At 32.0% G+C, this 18,320-nt stretch overlaps 1 protein-coding gene across 5 annotated transcripts in view; it reads right to left on the bottom strand.

Moving 5' to 3' along the window:
• Epac (Exchange protein directly activated by cAMP) overlaps positions 1-18,320 on the bottom strand; it is a 665,395-nt gene that overhangs the window by 154,995 nt on the left and 492,080 nt on the right. For all 5 annotated transcript variants that reach the window (XM_072525991.1, XM_072525990.1, XM_072525995.1 and 2 more), the window contains 2 exons: positions 13,942-14,109; positions 6,932-7,102 (listed from right to left, as the gene is read on the bottom strand). In XM_072525991.1, the coding sequence (XP_072382092.1) occupies positions 6,932-7,102; positions 13,942-14,109 (339 nt within the window). The remainder of the gene's footprint in view (positions 1-6,931; positions 7,103-13,941; positions 14,110-18,320) is intronic.

The raw sequence follows: 18,320 nt of genomic DNA, 5'->3' as shown, positions 1-18,320 counted from the left end.
GTATCCTCAAAAGTTGAATGTTTGGGCAGGTATTATAAAAGATCATACTATTGGTCCTATATTTGCAGATGGTAATTTGACAGCGGAAAAATATTTAAGCATGCTAAGAGACTATGTTCTTCCTCAGTTGGCTAACTTATATCCGAATCCAATAGCTCCGACTCTACCGCATGAAACTGTCTGGTGCCAGCAGAACGGTGCAACATCCCGTTATGCTTTAATGGTGAGAAATTACTTGAATGAAATCTTCTTCAATAAATGGATCGCACTAAGGGGTACTATTGAGTGACAGGCTAGGTCGCCAGATCTTACGCCTTTTTTTTTTCTGTGGGGTTATCTCAAGAACAAAGTATATGCAACTCAACCAACTAGCATTGAAGACCTCAAAAAAGGATGACTACAGAAATACGAAATATTCCACCTCAAACTTTAAACAAAGTTCGGAACGAGTTTTATAGGAGACTGTGTTATTGCCATCAACAAGGTTGAGAACATTTTGAGCATTTATTTTAATGTTATCCAATCAATTACCTCGGGTATTCTATGAATTAATTGTCTTGAAGAAAATAATACTTCTATAAAAAAAGGAAAAGAAAATTGTACTATTGAAAATCAACCAGTACAAAAAATATAAACTGATAAAGATGACTTAAGTCCATGATATGTTTTTGATGAATTAATTGGACATGACTCATCTAAACATACACCTGTATCGAGAGATATAAAAGAAGTCGACATGTATTTGTCTGATGACATATTATCCACAAAACGGATGGAACAAGGATTGGACGGAAGATCTGTTTTAAAATGTATATAAAATACATAATGTATATGTAAAATTTCGTGTGAATCTCGTATTAACAAAAATATATTCAAAAAATAATTTCACGGGTCGATTTTTTTCTCAGCTCTAATCATACGCGTGGCCAGTTTTTTTTTAGTCTGGGTTCCAATGCTGAAAATCTCGCCCTACCCCTCCCCCCCCCATATAGTTTTTTTTTATTTTCCAATTTAAGCCTACCAACGGAGGTCCGTATTAGATCTATCTATCTTATTTATTACAAAAGTTTTACGGTTTAGTTTAATACTCGTTTATTCAATGTTATTAATTTTACTCAAAATGTTTACATATTAGTTGTTTCTAGAAGTAAACGATCCCAATTTTTGCGCCCCTCGAAAGTTAATGTTGGGTCCACGGCCTCCACTGTGGCCACGCCTATGCATCTATGCCTAAAAATCTGTGCATCTTATAGTAATGAAAATATTATTTTGTATATTTTAATTTTACTAATTTTGGCTGGTAACAGTTACCAGCTGAAGTCCGTTTGAAGAGGTTTACTCTCCGGACACTGGAACTCACTTAAATCATGGGTGTATGTTACCTGAAGTAAAATTTAATTAAAATATTTATAACATCATGTACAATCTTTGGTAACTTTATATATTTTAAAGGGTTTTTACCCTAATATTTTGGTGGCTCAGGCATGGTAACCTGTAAGTATAACCATTTTGCTTTTTTAACCTTAGTCAAAATTTTAAACCACGTTTGCTTTAATTAAATGGTTTATACTTATTTTAGGTATTTTTAACCTGATGATGGAACTGTTATTCCGAAAACGTTCGTGTTTTTGATGTAACCCTTTTAAGGATTTTTATAAAATATACCCATTTACAAAGATTAACCTCTTTTTTATTTAACGTTTACTTTTATATATATATATATATATATATATATATATATATATATATATATATATTAATTATCTTTTCAGTCATATAAACATCATCATCATTCTGGCTTTACAACCCTGCGTGCATCCTAGCCTCCTCAAGAATTTATCTCCAGTCGTCCCTATCCATCGCCTTCCTTCGTCAAGCACGTATTTCCATATTTCTCATGTCTTCATCGATGTTACTAAGGAACCTTGTTCTGGATCTTTCTCTTCTTCTCTGACCAATGGGTCTATTAGGGATCGTTTTTCTAGTTGGGTTATTTTGTTCCATCCACATTACATGCCCTATCCACATCAGACGTCCTGTCTTAATATGTTTTACGAAATATAAACCTAAACATAAATATTTATACAGGGTGGCAAAAAAATAATTTTTGAAGTAAATTAATTGACATACCAAGAAGTATATACGTAATTTATTTAATTCAAAATGCACTCTACTGAAACTGCCAGAAAATTTAAAAAAATGTTTATCTGACAAATACACGCTTCTGACAAATCTGACAAATATTTACTATTTGGCAATTAGTTAGGTATTAGAGTGCATGGTATTTATCGTGACGAATAATCGCTATTCGCTGCTGTATAAAGCAGACAATCTTCTGAAATTATACCATATGTAATTTATGTCTGTTTGCTTACATTTACGAACTGCTCGGCGAATAGTGAATAATTGTGATTCACCGAATACCGCATGTCTGTGCCTAACGTAAAATTATAATACTAAAAAATTCCAAAATCAATTTGTTGTGACTTAATTTTTATATAACAATTGCTTGTAGATATTAAAGATCGGTAAAAACAAGTATTATTTTAAAAATTAAAATTTATTGTTACCAAAAAACCGCCGAATATTTAATCAATGAGGCACTGCTTAAACGCTGAATTTATCTTGGAGACAAAGGTTTTCAAAACTTGACGTGTTAATTAAAACGACAATTTTATGTTCTTGTTGCGCTTGGTGCGAAGTGTTTAACGATATTTATCAGCATTATTTATAAGCTCCTTTTTTTGCTTTTGCTTTAATGTGCCTGTTTTCGTTAATTTATATAAGATAAATCTTTATACCCGCTTGAGGAGTATAAAAGTATTATGTACACAAACGGTTGTCTAAAAAGCTTAGATAATATGTAATAAATACGACATAACGACATTTGGTGATTATTCAATAACCATCTAGACTAAACCTAATGATAAATAAAAACAAAAAGTGTTACATACAATGATGTATCATGTTACCAACCCTGAAAGAAAACATTTATTAAAAAAACGCTATTAAAAAAATGGCGTGTAAACCAAAAACTTACTATGTACAGATAAATATTTATTTTTCACCCTACAACAACTAAATTATTAATTAATGGGCATGATGAAATGTGTAATTCCATCAGGCAGGTTTTCTCTACCAGTTTGTATACGTTTTTATACGCGTTTTCTACCAAACGGTTTAGACAATAACGATGTTAACCATTTCACTGTAATACCTTTATTGTTTTTATTTTTTTATTCTGTATTCAAAACTTCTTGCCACTTTGGTAAAGTCGCTTTTGAATCGTTCAAGGATTACACCGTATTTTGGGTCGATGCTCACACTTCATTAATTAAAAATTAACCTTGTTTATTTATTTTTAAATAACTCAAGTGATTTCTAATGTTTTATGGTCAATGCTTATTACAGCAGTTAACGTGTTGATCTGTGGTTTCAGAAATCAACTGAAGCAAATGTAGTTTAACTAATTTTATTTAACTCACTTAACTAAAAAACTCATTATTAATAACTAAATAACAAATATCTCATTAATAATAAACTATCGTGTATCGCTATACTAAATAAACACTTTGCTCATACATAAAAACTAAACTTCAAACGCTGGATGACCGCCTTACATTAGGGACCGTAATTAGGGACACATAATATTTTTATTTTAATTTTACACATTCACTTACTGCACTATATTATTTCTTGTTGTAGTTCCCGAAAAATCTGGAATACCAAAGACGAAAAATAATAACACAGTACTTAACCAGCCACTACCGCGTTGCCAAGTCATAGAGTATTGCCAAGTCATAGAGTAGTTACCTATATTAAATATAGGTTTTTACATAGTGAGTTAAATAGTTTTTTTATTTTATTATTATTTTTGTTCTTTTTACAACTGTAAAGGTTTATTTAGATCTTTTTATACATTGAATATATTTTTGTTTCTTTGTATCCATTCAGACATTGTTTGTGTATTATGATAATCCCATTTCTAATTATTTCGCAATGAAGATATTAAAAGAAAAAAAGTAGGGTCCATTTTTTGTAAATAATTATTGTTCTCTTCCCATCCTTGTTTTTCCTTTTTGTTCTATTCATTTTATGTATTTTCTGCCTCGCTACCACTTTGCCCATTATTTCCAACGAGTGAGCAACAGTACCTTTGAAACACAAATTGCATCATTTTCCTAAACCTTTTTCCTAGTAGCACAATTAATTGCGTGTTAGAATGTATTAATTTAACCTAGCTTTCATTTGAGTATTAGGCCGTTAACAAAGATTACTATCCTTATTTCATGGAAAACGATTTTATATCAAAAGAAAGGTCGGAAAGACCTATGAAACTAAGTAAAAAAAAAACAAATAGACAAACAAGTTACGAAAATATGAAAGTTGTAAAACAAAAATAGTTCATAGGGATAATTAAAACCCAAAAGGGGTGCATTCTGGTTAATAGGACTTTCACAATAACCAAAAAACACTGAACAATTAAAAAAGACGGAGTCACAATTATAGATTTAACACAAAACTAAAAGAGAATGGAACGTAAGGGATTAACATTTATTCTCATTAATTTTTGTAAAACTCTTACACGTAAGGGTTATTCTCCATTAAGTCCATAATATTAAATATTACCAAAGGACATCTAGAGTTTTCTAATCATTCACGTGCAGCTAACTATATACTCGCTTCTCCTAACTCTGTTGCTTCTTTTTATATTTTATTCTCTTGGCCACAGAAAGAATCTTCAAAGAAGACATCAGGACCCATTGCCAATATCTATTCCACCCACCACACATCGCTGTAATGCAGCTTGTACTTGCACATGCATACTTGCATAGTGCAAATAAGACATCAGGTTAATGTTCTATTGTAGTCGATTTACTGAGATTGGGAATATTTGATAGAAATAGACAACACATACAAAGACTTAATGAAAAGTAAGTTACTGAATCGTGAGTCTAAGCTGAGAATCTACAAAACAGTAATTAGACCAGTGGTCACATATGGATGTGAAACGTGGACCCTCTCAACCACTGATGAAAATCAACTGAGAATATTTGAGCGCAAAATACTAAGGAAGATATTTGGACCAACCCAATGCAGCGATAGTTCGTGGAGAATTAAAATGAGCTGGATGAACTAATGCAGAGCGCAGATATTGTCAGATTTGTAAAATCACAAAGACTAAACTGGCTTGGTCACCTAGAAAGAATGCCAGATAATCGAGCTGTAAAAGTAGTTCAGAGATGGAAGCCCCAAGGAAACAGAACAAGAGGAAGGTTTCGTAAAAGATGGATAGACGACGTAGAGAAGGATCTTAAAACCATGAACATCAGGCAGTGGCGAAGGAAAGTATCCGACAGGGCAGAATGGAAGAACATTGTTAAGCAGGCCAAGACTCACAAAGGGTTGTAGCGCCATTAGAAGAAGAAGAAGAAGAGGGAATATTTGACATTTATTGACGAAAAAATATAACATACAAATTCTTACAACGCAATAATAATAGTTAAAATTAACTGATACGTCTATGGGTATAATAGTAGGCGAGGAGGGTTGGTGGAGTATCTAGGTAACACTGGGGTTGGGAGGTTTCGTTTCTAACTAGCATAGGCACCAACCCTCCTGGGTCATGCATGTTCAAATTTTGTTTACGGGCATGTATGATTCTCAGGTCTTGTATGCTTATATTAGCAATAAGAGTAATATACCATTTTAACTATACACCATTCAAGATAATTACGTCGATATTCAGGGGTCAGATCCAGTGTTGCCGAAATGAAAATCGATCTTCGATCTTACTGATCAATCTTCGTAATCGATATTCTTGACGCCATGTTCGATAAAATTTTAACACAGTGTAAACTCTTAGCAATTTCCCGTAAAGACAGTCCAGTCCGGCTTTCCTTAGGCCAACTATCGGTCCCCTATCAAATTCGCCTAGTTGATAAATTGGATCGTCTTTTAAATAAAATTTTAGTGGTTAGCAAATTTAGAAAAAAAAAATTAAAAACAAACGAAAGTCCAAATTGATATGGCTGAAATTATATTCATTTATTGTTTTTGCCAAGATAAGCTTCTATACAAAATTTGTAATGGACGTTTGAATTTCTATGTCAATGTCACTTAGTATATTTAGCTGAGTAAAATTTTTTGCATTTGTCACAATATCATGTGTTATTTATAATGTGTTTGTATTATAAATAAAACTTGGAAAATAAAAAATAAAATACTTTAGGGCATAACTGATTTCCCACTAACTACAATTAGCTGATTGCATTTATTCTCTTCTCATACAACACAAATTTTAACGCATGCGAAAAATCTGAAACAACTTTAGCGGTTAGCCACTCCTTGCACAGTGCCGAGCAACAAAGAAAAACATTTCCTCAAGAAATAAACAGCTACTCAAAAAAGAAGACAACGATTCGTCAGTTAGTCAGTTTGAGTGAATTTACGTTCCATTTCTAGTTGCATTTAGTATTTGAGTTCCTATACATAAATCTCTCCCCGGTTGTTTGATTTTGCCTTTGCGTACGTTAAGTACTTTAGTTTACCAGGACTAACAGATAACACCTTCTGCTAAAACCTCCGCTTCGATTATAGTAAAACATCAGGAAAAACATACCATAACACAACATGATACCATCTCGAGACAGTAAGTCTTGAGAGTCTATTGCATTTTTAATTTTAAAACCAACATGTATAAATAAAACCATGTACAACTGGAAATTTTCTTTTAAATATTTTGAATAACCACTTATGAAGTTTGATCTTGTGTCAATAAGTTTTTACATAAAATCTCATTATATGAGTAGTTTGTAATATTAATTTATAATCTAAATTTGGTAAACATTTAATACAAATGATAATACATTTGGTAAAACAGCAAATTAAAAATATTAAAGCTAAAATACTTAAAATTTTGACTACTTACCATGCGATAATACTCCTTCTTCTAAAAGTGCTTGCCACATAGCAGCAGCCTGAGCTCTTGTGTGAATACTAGACGAAACGCTCAAAAGCCAGTCAACTAATTCAGTGCCTGGTGCACAACGCCGCACCAGTCTGCCTGACACTTTTCTATCCTTGAGACAAGTATTTTGGGCTGAAAATACATTAGAATTAATAGAAAATGTTGTTTCAATATATTTAAGCTAATATTAATAAGAAAAATTACCAACAAATAATTATAAAACAATATTTTACTATTCTTCGATTCGTTTTCCTTTAGACCATTAATTTATAGTATGACATTTCCGGCAATATAAATTTGTTTACAATTAAATATAAATACAATTTTTGTCTACGCCACGTTTAGATAAATAGTAAAGCGCCTGTTAAGGATTATGAATGAATTAATACCATTTCGGTATTGCTACTGTTCCATGAGCCCTTTGTACGTCCCCAGTCAATTCTAGAACTACTATATTGCATTAAAATTATATTATTGACTGTTTGCGTCAAAGGGGTCCTCTTTCTAACATAGAAAGAGGACCCCTTTTACTCTCATGCCAAAGTGTGTGTGATTGAGATTTGTGTTTGTGAGTGTATTTTTTGTGCGCTGACTCGACGGTGACAAAATTTGTGTTCTCCAGTGACCATTGTTCCTGCAGCGGTTTTTACGTCTAAGATCAACTCCATAACACTAGTGTACTGCACTAAAATTGTGTTATTGATCGTTTGCGTTAACAGCCAGGTCTCGTTGGAGTTCTATAGATAGTCTCAACCAACGCCAAGTCAGTTGAGAAAAATAGTTGCGGCTATTTTATCGAGGGAATAAACAGCTATTGTTATGCAATGAGATTGGGAGACCGCAAAAAACCAATCTCGCCCTGTCCGGCGTAAGCATAAGAACTGGATCAGAAATTTTTGATTTTCGTGTGCGGGATCGTACGTCATATTAAGAATAACAGAAACTTTTTAGCACCTCCTGTGTGTTGGAATGTGGGCCGTTTATGACATAAAGTTCCTATTGGAGACCTTGTTCTCTCGATATTAGTTGGGACGTTGGAAATGTTGTGGACTTCACGGGAGGCGAATTTATAGGTTTTGTAGTTTGCTCTAATGTAGGTTTGATAAATATGTATGAGGGTCTTTATGTTTGTTCTTCCAATTTTCTCTGCAAGTGCTTTAAGGAGTCGACCTCTGTTTCGTACCCTATCTAAAGTTCCTTTCAGATCACCATTCCAGTTGAGACTACTGTGAAACAGGACATCCAGGTAATATGCTCTCAGTCTTTCTCCTATCAATTCCAGAGGAAATTGGTTAGCGTTATATTTACTAACTCGGATAGATATATAAGGGCTGCGAAACACAATTGTTTGCAGTTTTTGACTTTAACAGTTCTGTTATTTAGATACGAATGTACAATTTTTATAAATTGTAATTGAAGCTTAATTTCAATCAGCTTTCGAACAAGTCCATCATATCGGACCTAATCAAAAGCTTTCTGAACATCAAGAAACGTGGCTTGGAGACAATATTGTTATTGATGGCTTGTGTGAAGTTGATGGTAAAGTCTACCAATGCATTTTGGGGATCTACCAGATTGGAATTTTGGGATGATGTTGTGGACTTCGAGAAACCCATTAAGTCCCTTATTAGGGATATACCTGAGGATTTTCGCTAGCATAATGATTAGAGAGATTGGTCTGTAGGATTTCACATCGGTACGGGGTTTACTCTGTTTGGGTAACATAACTGTATTAGCCACTTTAGAAGGAGTAGGAAAATGACTGTTTTTGAGACATCATTAATAGTTTTCGTAAGAAGAGAGATGCTACTCTCAGGAAACTGTTTAGGCATCGTCTGCTGATGTTAACAGGTTTTGGACAGTTATTTATTCCCTAGTCGGCAATAACTCTTCATTTTTCCTATTTGTGGGCGGCTCCATGATCGTGTTATGGTCTGAATTGTGGAATCTGAGAGTATTTCTAACTATATATATTTTGTGTTGAGTTTGAATATGTTATCAAAGTTTAGATTGTCTGACATTTAGAAATTGTTGTGAAGCGAATTTTTAAATACTTAAGCTTTCTCCTTACGGGGAGTTGATCATTTGATTATTGACGAACAGATGAAAATATTGGGTTTAAATTCAGAATTTTCCGAGGTCTCTCTAATCTAGTTTAGAGGTATTATTTTCCCATAGGGGAGCCTGTAAGTTAGATATTTTTCTATTAATGCTAGCAGAAATGTAGTAATATTCTGTTTTTATTATTGGGTTGCTGCTAATCTTGTATAGACGTAAAAGCCGTCTTTTTTGAGCAGCGAAGTACTCTAATATTTATATGCAAAGCGGACGACCAGCGACTAGGATGCCGGTACTAAGAGATTACCATGAGGGCTTGGTTGTTTGGTATGTGCAGATCTATTGCCAGGAAGTCCAAATTAAGGTTAAAAATTTTGTGTGAACTTATGAATTGAGTGTGGTATGCCATGGCATAAGAATATCGATCCAGCGGGCAACCTGACAACGGTTTCGATGGAGTGTTGTAAATCCTGCAAAAGTGAGATCTGTGTTATAGAGAGTATCTGTAATGGCAAGAATTTGGGTGTTGTGCTTTTTCAAAATATTTTTGATTAGGGGTCTCTTTCTGAAGAGCCGCTGGCTGTTGATTTCAACTAAAGTGAAATCCATAAAGTGGGGAGTTCAATAGTTGGGGTAAAAGGTTATTTAGACCTTATTATTTTGGTCAGACAGGAAGCAAGTTTGGCTAAAGATTTTTTCAATGACGCTACTAGTAACAGCAGTTATCAGATTTCTATTCTCCGGGAGTATATTAAGTAATACAATAGTATTATGAGTGATAATATTTTTGATGTTTGTGGTGAAATAAAAGGTATCGATATTTCAATTGACAATGAACTTGGGTTAGTTGTGTTGGGTTATTGCGGATTTCTTGTCTCTTGGGACAGCGAATTAAGTATGCAGGATGGTATGCTGTAATTTCGGCATTTAGGGATCATTGGATTAGGACAGACAGACACGAAACTAGATAACTAGGTATGGTATAATACAATAAAAAAGTTTTACATATCCTTTGTGTTCCACTGCTTTTTATAAATGTTTTAATTTGTCTCCCATTTTTTTAGGATCACATATTCTAGTATCCTGACCATTTAACTTTTTTATGACATCTCTCTTGATTACAGTAATGAATCTAATTGTTTCTAAATAACTGTCTATTTGCTTTGAGTTCTCTTTCTACTAAATTATTTAAAACTGCAATATGTTTATTGTTCTCTATTACCATAGTAAACTGGATCTTAATGTTTAGATTGATATAATTTAAGAAATTTGTAAGTTCACGTTGCTTAGGCTCCAGATCCAGATCACAACATTATCATCCACATTACCAAAACCAATCCAATGACTTTGTTAACTGTAAAAATTAACTCCAATCCAGTGGCGGCCGGTCAGGATCGGCAGTGTCGGCAATGCCGATCCACGCCTTTATAGATATTAAAGATTTTTTTTAATATTTTTTTTAATCGATATTTCGATAATTAATTGTGGCAGGTAATAAGTTGATGTCATTTGTTTCTGTGAAATAAAAAAAATATTTGTGAGATAATAAAGACTAAATTTTATTTATGGTATTTAAAATAATTCGACCAGACTAAATTTTATTCATGGTTTTTAAAAGAATTCGTCCAATCTGAGCGTTAAGTGATCCCTGCGTAAGACAATTATTGTCAAATTATTGATCCTGGGTTTCGGCCAGCCGATCCCAAGCTTGACGATATACATGTAAAAATCAACGAAATATTAGTTGATGAGCAACCAAACATACATTTCTCTCCTTACTGTGTGAATCTGGTTACGATAAATTAAAAGAATTTAAAGCTTTACAGAAACATGATATTTCGAAAGATCATACATACAGCCAGATTAAATTAGATTTATTTGGAAAACAAAATATCTATGTTTCATTAAATAATGCCCAACTTGAAAATGCTATTTAACATAACGAAATTGTAAAAAATAATTACGCAGTTTTACGTCGTTTAATTGATATTGTAATTTTTAAGTTGTCAGGAATTATCATTTAGGGGACACGATGAATCTGAGCATTCATTAAATTAAGGTAATTATAGAGAACTAATAAACATGTTTAAGAAATACGGTTTGGAATTTTCTAATTTACTTTCTGATTCCAAGACAGTTAGCGGTGTATCGAAAACAATCCAGAATGAATTAATAGAATCAATTAGTTACATTTTGAGTAACGTTATTGAATCTAAGATTCAGGAAACCATTTGCTTTTCACTAGAAGTAGAAGAAACTACCGATATTTCATGTCATTCACAATTATCAATGGTTGTTCGATATGCGTTACGTGGTAATATTGTTATGAGAGGTTTTTAGGTTTTACAGACGTGAGTAAAAGCTATAAGGCAGAATATATTTTTGGTGTTTTAAAGGACAGATTAATATTTTTTGATATCAAAAATAAATTGGTAGGGCAAACCAGGCGAAAGTTAAAACTATTGCACCGCAAGCTTTATTTACTCACTGCCAGGCGCATAAAATGAATTTAGTTTTTCAGGATACATGTAAAAAAAATAGGGAATGACGTCTTTTTTTTGCCAGTTTAAGCGGATTTGCTTCATTTTTCTCAAGCTCGCCTAAGCGGACTATTGTTTTAGAACGGTTTGTTTCGAAAAAAATACCAACAGTTTGTCAGACGCGATGGAATTTTAAATCTCGGTTAGTTTTCACTGTATCATATTTTCGTGAACAGCTTTTGGAAGTTTTTGATTTTATTATTTAATGCGACGATTTTGAAAGTGATGATATATCTCGATCCGTGAAGCAATCGGTTTGAAAACTTTATTAAATGATTACCCAAACTTATTTAATATTCAATGTTGTTCAAAATCAGTTAACTGATAATATTCATTTAAAAAATAGAATAACAAAACTGGTGCAAAATCTCAGAGATTTTCGTAATGATAGTAATTTCCAGTATATACGCAGTGACGTTTTGGACTCGCTTGATATTTCCGAATCCCCCAAAAAAAGAGAAAGGCATGACACACAAACAGATCTCGAGAAACGAGTAGGTATATTTTCAAATTTTGGATACTATTATTGTGCAAATAGATACTGGTTTTTCGGATTTTGAAGATTTGCAAATTTTTGACTTCTTTGACGATTCAAAATTTAAAAGTTACGCCAAAGAAATATCAAAGAATTTCCAAAATATTTATTAGACAGGTTAATTTGAAAATTTTCCATCATTCTTTAATAAAATAAAATTAGAAAAAGAATTAAAAGTTTTATATGCTGATCCAAATATTTTCGGAAGATAAGTTACAAGATATGTATAATTTTATATACTGCAATTCATTACTACAAACTGTTACCGAAATTATTAAATTATTGTCAATAATTCTCTCATTACCACCAACTTTTGCCTCAAATGAACGAGATTTCTCTTGTCTCAAAAGAATCAAAACGTATTGTCGAAACACCATGAAACAAGAGAGAATGTCAAGCTTGTCTCAAATGCCAATAGAAAAAAAACTTTGAAAATCTCTCCAAAACTCTAATAAATTTTACGATGATGTTAAAACCCATTTTGCTACTTCCAAACAACGTTTAGAGTTAATAGAGTAAATTTATAAACATGTTTAGGTTCTAAATTTATAGGAAAAGGTCTTTTTATTAGACGGTATATCTACCTGAGAACAAAAAAAAACCTTGCCGACCTTGTCTCTAAAGCCACGAGCCGCCACCGCTCCAATCAATGGCGTACTGTATGTCTGTACTCTAATGGGTAAGAATTTTCTTTTCTGTTCTACACCATCGATATTTCCTAAATATGTCCCCCTACTTGCCTCAATCCAAATTCTCACCATTTGTTGCATTTAAGTGTAAATAAAGTGCTTCTATAAATAACAGTTTGGAGTTAAGCTTGATATTTATCTTTGTGATAAAGCTCACGTGGAATGAAAATGATATCTTTTACGTATCATACTCGAATATGGTAAAAAGTATTGTTCATACTGTTTCATTCATATTGTTAATTTAAAAAAAAAATCGAGCAACAAATATATAACTTACATGCTTTTTGCTGTTGTAGATTAATGTATATGCGTAAATTCTTAACCGTGTATTACATGAAAATCATGGGTAATTTTAATATTATAATGACACTAGATCGATGTTATATATGATTTAACATAAAGGAAACATACGTCTCTCCCGCTCGAAAGGAGGTCGACTTTGGCCTGATGACTATTGACTACATCTAATAGTGGGACAAAGTCGTCCTCTTTTCAAGCAGGGAAGATATTATATGTTTCCTTTATGTTACATCATATAACATCGACCTAGTGTCATTATAATAATAAAATTACTAATTATTTTCTTATAATACAAAGGTTTTTACACCCAATTACGCAGCTAGTTTCAACTACTTTAAATGTAAGTATTTTCCACTTGTTTTGTAATTTAACAGTCAAAATTTTACCTTATGTTTTTTTCATTTTAAAGTAGTAATATACTTTCAGGTTTTTCACTGATGATGGTACGACTGGACCGAAAACGTTTTGAAGATTTGTAATTTGTAATTTTAATAATCAATTTTAATAATTTTTAATAATAAATTATACCAGTATACACCGGAAGTCTGTATAAGATTTTTATATTATATTTAAAGTTAGACATTCATATTCTCAGAAACAACATACAGGAGAAAAAGCTTTATTTATTTATGATGTTAAAGCTAGATTAAAATTGGGTTATCTGGAAAGAGAACGAGTGTCATTAAATTCTTTAGTGTGTAGTTCTAGTAAGAAATGTTAAGCTATGTTAATCCACATAGTAAATAAATTTCATTTATTAAAATTCTCTTTATACTTTTTATAAATCTAATAATTATAATCTAATAACTTACAATCTATTATTGTCTTAAATTAAAATGTAAGACTTACATAGCAAGAGTGTTCTTAAAGCCCAACCTATTCTTCCCATGATGGCACTTGGTGCATCAGTAATGGGTTCGGCAGGATTAAGTTGGTCTGGAGAATTCGATCTGCGAGGTGGAGGAGGAGATACGGGCTGCATTCCTCCTTTAGCATTCATTATGCCTGTACCAAAACCTATAAAGCAAATGTAAAATTCGTGAGTGACAAAAAGTAACAATATCAAATAAGTAATAGTAGGTGACGTATCAAAATAGCTGGTTATTTAATAAACACAAAAAATGAGCTGCATTGCAAGAGCTATCCCATATAAAAGCCACTACAAAAACTCAAAGTAATTTTATAGTTTTGTTTTATTTCAACATATTCAACCTACTCCTTTGTTGGTGACTCATAAGACTGATGATAAATTGATTGAGTTGTGGGTTTTGTTTCTTCTGAGTTTTTTTTCAGACTTTTGCTCTTGGGTCACGAGTTCGTTTTTTTGTTGGGTGTCATGTAGATTAGGAGACCTAGACGTGAAATTTTTAGTTGGGTTGATCTCCTCAGTCGCTTTAAGAGGACTATTGTCCTTAGGAATAGATCTTACCATCCTACGTGTTCCTAATGTGTGTAAAAAAAATCATGCTTTTTAAATATAAAAAAAAAATAATATTCTTACAGGAAATGGTTTAAAAGTTATTCGAATTAATTACTATTTAAATGGGAATAAGCCACAATTAAAGGTTAAAATACGTTTATTCACGTTTCAATTTCCACTTCGAAAATCGTTCTCAAAATACAAACATTAGTAAATTAAACAAATTTTGTTTTTTGTTACTTAGTGAAAAATTCTTCTAATAATTTAATTTTATCTGACTCATCTATATTGACAATTCAGACATACATTATAAATTTTAAAGTAGACGACTTTAAAATGATATTGCCAATATTGTTGAGTTGCGTTCCTGGGACGACTTTACTTATAAGATAGTTCATTCGATTACATGAAATCAACTTTAACTTGAGAATATCCGTCAGAAAAGATCATAACATGTAATTCGTCTTTAAAAAGCCAAATACATGCCATGATGACATTAAAATTCTCCTGTTAGTGATTCCATAGTAAATTATGAGGGAACAACCAGGAAAAAACCTCATAATACTATCCCGACGTGGTAAGTATTTGATCGTGCATTTAGTTTATCTTCAATAAACACCAAATTCCGATTTTATATGTTTGTTATTTAAAAAACATAAATGATGTATTCTCTATATGTTACTGACTTGCCAATACTGGTATTTTCCTTGTAATAACTTCCTCTTTCAATATTTAAATAGTAATTAATTTAAAATGCCACAAGAAAATAGCTTCAGAACAATGTTATTCGAATTGTTTATAACATGTTTTTGCAAAATTATTTTGCAAGATTTAAAATTAATTTTCTTAATTTTTTTTAATGTAAATAATAGAACAAGTCTTTTTCTTCCAGAAACTACCCTTACAATTACTAAAAATAAAGTTTTCTGACTTATATTGTTGCAAAAAAAAAATTAATTTGGAATAAACAAATAAAATAACTTTTTTAAACTATTTTACACATCACTTTGAAATTTTTATTATATTTTAAGCACTACAAGACACAGCATTCCATAAAATATAAACGTTATAAGTTTATTGTCAAAAAAGTTATTAACATTTATAAAAAACCAAAATTTTTTACTTATTTTACAACTTCCTAAGCAACAAATAAGGATATAAACATTTAAAAAACACCATTTTGAAAGTTATAAGTATATGACTTTTAAGTTTCTTTTCTTCTAAAATTTGTTTAAAATGCTTCACTTTTTGCTGATAGACTAAAAAAGCAAAAATGTTTCGTTTTTTGACCTTAATTTGTTAATAACTAATTAAGTCCAAAAAATCGACTGCAGGAAACATATAGGTTTTTGTTACAGAGGACCATACTACTCAAAACAATTATCGTTTGCCTGCCGGACGAGTGTCAAAAAAAAAGGTACTTTTTTTGCTTATTTCCCTGGGCTATGACAGTGAAGTGAACGCTCGAATTTAAAATAAAATGTATTTATTTGGTCGCAGCGAGGCTCGGTGCTCGGCATCTGGTAGTGACAATCGTAGAGTACTACGGACGAGAATCGAAAAAATACTAAGCTGGAATACTATGGTCCAACTCCATGGTCCGATACCTGGCTCTAGGCTGGGCGCTGCGCGTTGATGGTGAACGCTGGAATATTTAAAGTAATGCATATTTATTTTACGTGGCGATCCATCCTATGGTCCTACCGAGGGTCGGTGCCTCGTTATAAACGCACACAGAGTTCAGATGCCTGAGGCCCTGGAAACCCTGTTTAAGGCAGAAAAAAAGTCAAAAGCTCCATTTACTCAAGTTCAACACAGTTGAACCCGGAATTCATATGAGTTTAGTATTAATTTTTCTAATAATATTAATCTTAGCTTAAGATTTAATTGTACTATCCGCCGCGAATACCTTCCAAATATTATATAATATATATATATATATATATATATATATATATATATATATATATATATATATATATATATATATATATATACATTTCTTTGACTTACAATTATCAAATTTTTTGATAAAAGGCAATTAATTTCTGTTTTGGCAGAAAATTGTGATGTAATATATTATAATTATAAAACTAAAAACAAGGAAAATAAGGGACAAACAGAACACAATTAAAAGGACAAAACAGATATAAAACTTTTAAAAAATGGGCTTATTGGCACTACATCACTTTTTAGGAGAGGAACTGGTAAAATTGAGTTTTTTGTTGTCTACTAGTATTTTTAGAGGTAAATTTGACAAATTTACCTATAGTTCATATTTTCTAAAATAGAGTTCTTTACTATCAGAAATGACTTTCTCAAATAAACAAGGAAAAGTTGTTAAGATTTAAAAAACTCTAATTCTAAACGTCTGGTGCCGTACCTTCAGGAGACAGAAACTAGGGATCTTAGGGTGAGATTAGCCGTTATTACTAAGCAAAATAAAGGACTCGGGGGTCTAGCACCATGCAATTCTGTTCTCGAAACCAGGCTGTCGATAGTCGGGCCATGCAGTCGTCGGGTTTCATATCGTGACCTGTAAGTCTCAGGGTCAACAAGAAGTGCGTACCTATAACCAATTTTACTGTTCTAGTTTTACGCAGTTCAGGAAAGGGACTGAAATGGAATGAAATATAATTTAATAACATATCAAACATTTATTCAATTAAAAATTAATTCGTAAAATATTTATATTTAAGAAAGAAATGTGATTTGTAACGTAAATATGACTTTAGTTTGAAAAAAAAAACATTATCATAATATCATTTTAAAACTACAAAATATTCTATAAAAGATTCAGACGATAATGTAGAGTTTTATCAAATGTTTTAGAAAAGTTTTTCTAAATTTTTTTTTCATATCGGAAAACGTTTAAAAATTTTTGGAAAAAAATCATGGTCTAACTTACAGAAAATCGAAAGGATTCTACAAATTAGATTTTACCTCAAAAAATTACGAAAATTTTCATTTACGGAAATTTTTTTGGAAAATTTTGAGGAAAACTCTACTTGACGCTTCTCAGAATAGTAACAGAAGTGAGCATACAAATTTTCAAATCAATCGGTATAAAAATATAATAAAATCAGTTTGAAAATTGTTACCGAGACCTAAAATGCGCAGGCAAGTGGTATATTTGACCCCGTTTTATGGCTCTCTGTACCAACCCAGCTGTCCGCTCTTTTGGATTTAGAGTTTTTAGGGGCTAAATAATGAGCCATGAAAATGGCGGACATATTACTTTTTACCCTGTCCGCCACCCCTTATGTATCCACTCTCGCGTCCGCCCTTTCCGATATCGTCTAGTTATACCAAGATCTTACTCTGGGCAAATTTTCTGCCATATTATCGATCGTTAATTTTTCCGAAAAAAATGACAACTTCATCCCTGTATAGCCACCCCCTGTACCACGAGGGGCGTCCGCCTGTAAGGCAAAGTCTTAACCCAGTTACAATGAATATATTTTAATAGAGAAATGTCATATTACTGATCAGTTTAAAATTTCGGCTCTGTCTCTTGAACTATAAGGAAGCGATAAGTGGTTTGACAGCATAATAACTGCTTGTGTAGTCTAGTTTTTTCAGTGATTCTAGGCAACCTATTTGGGTGCAGTTGCAGTTTTGACTTGTTCTTGAATGAATTCAGAATCCAGCAGCCCGCTGAAGTATTGGATTTTTATAATATAATTATTTGACAACCGTTTGTTGGCCAACCACAAATTCGTTCAATCTGTATATATATATATATATATATATATATATATATATATATATATATATATATATATATATATATATATATATATATATA

This window comes from Diabrotica undecimpunctata, chromosome 3 (genome assembly GCF_040954645.1).
Source record: "Diabrotica undecimpunctata isolate CICGRU chromosome 3, icDiaUnde3, whole genome shotgun sequence".
Taxonomy (NCBI): domain Eukaryota; kingdom Metazoa; phylum Arthropoda; class Insecta; order Coleoptera; family Chrysomelidae; genus Diabrotica; species Diabrotica undecimpunctata.
The sequence above is the reverse complement of the archived record's forward strand: the minus strand, read 5'-3'. Positions and strand labels throughout refer to the sequence as shown.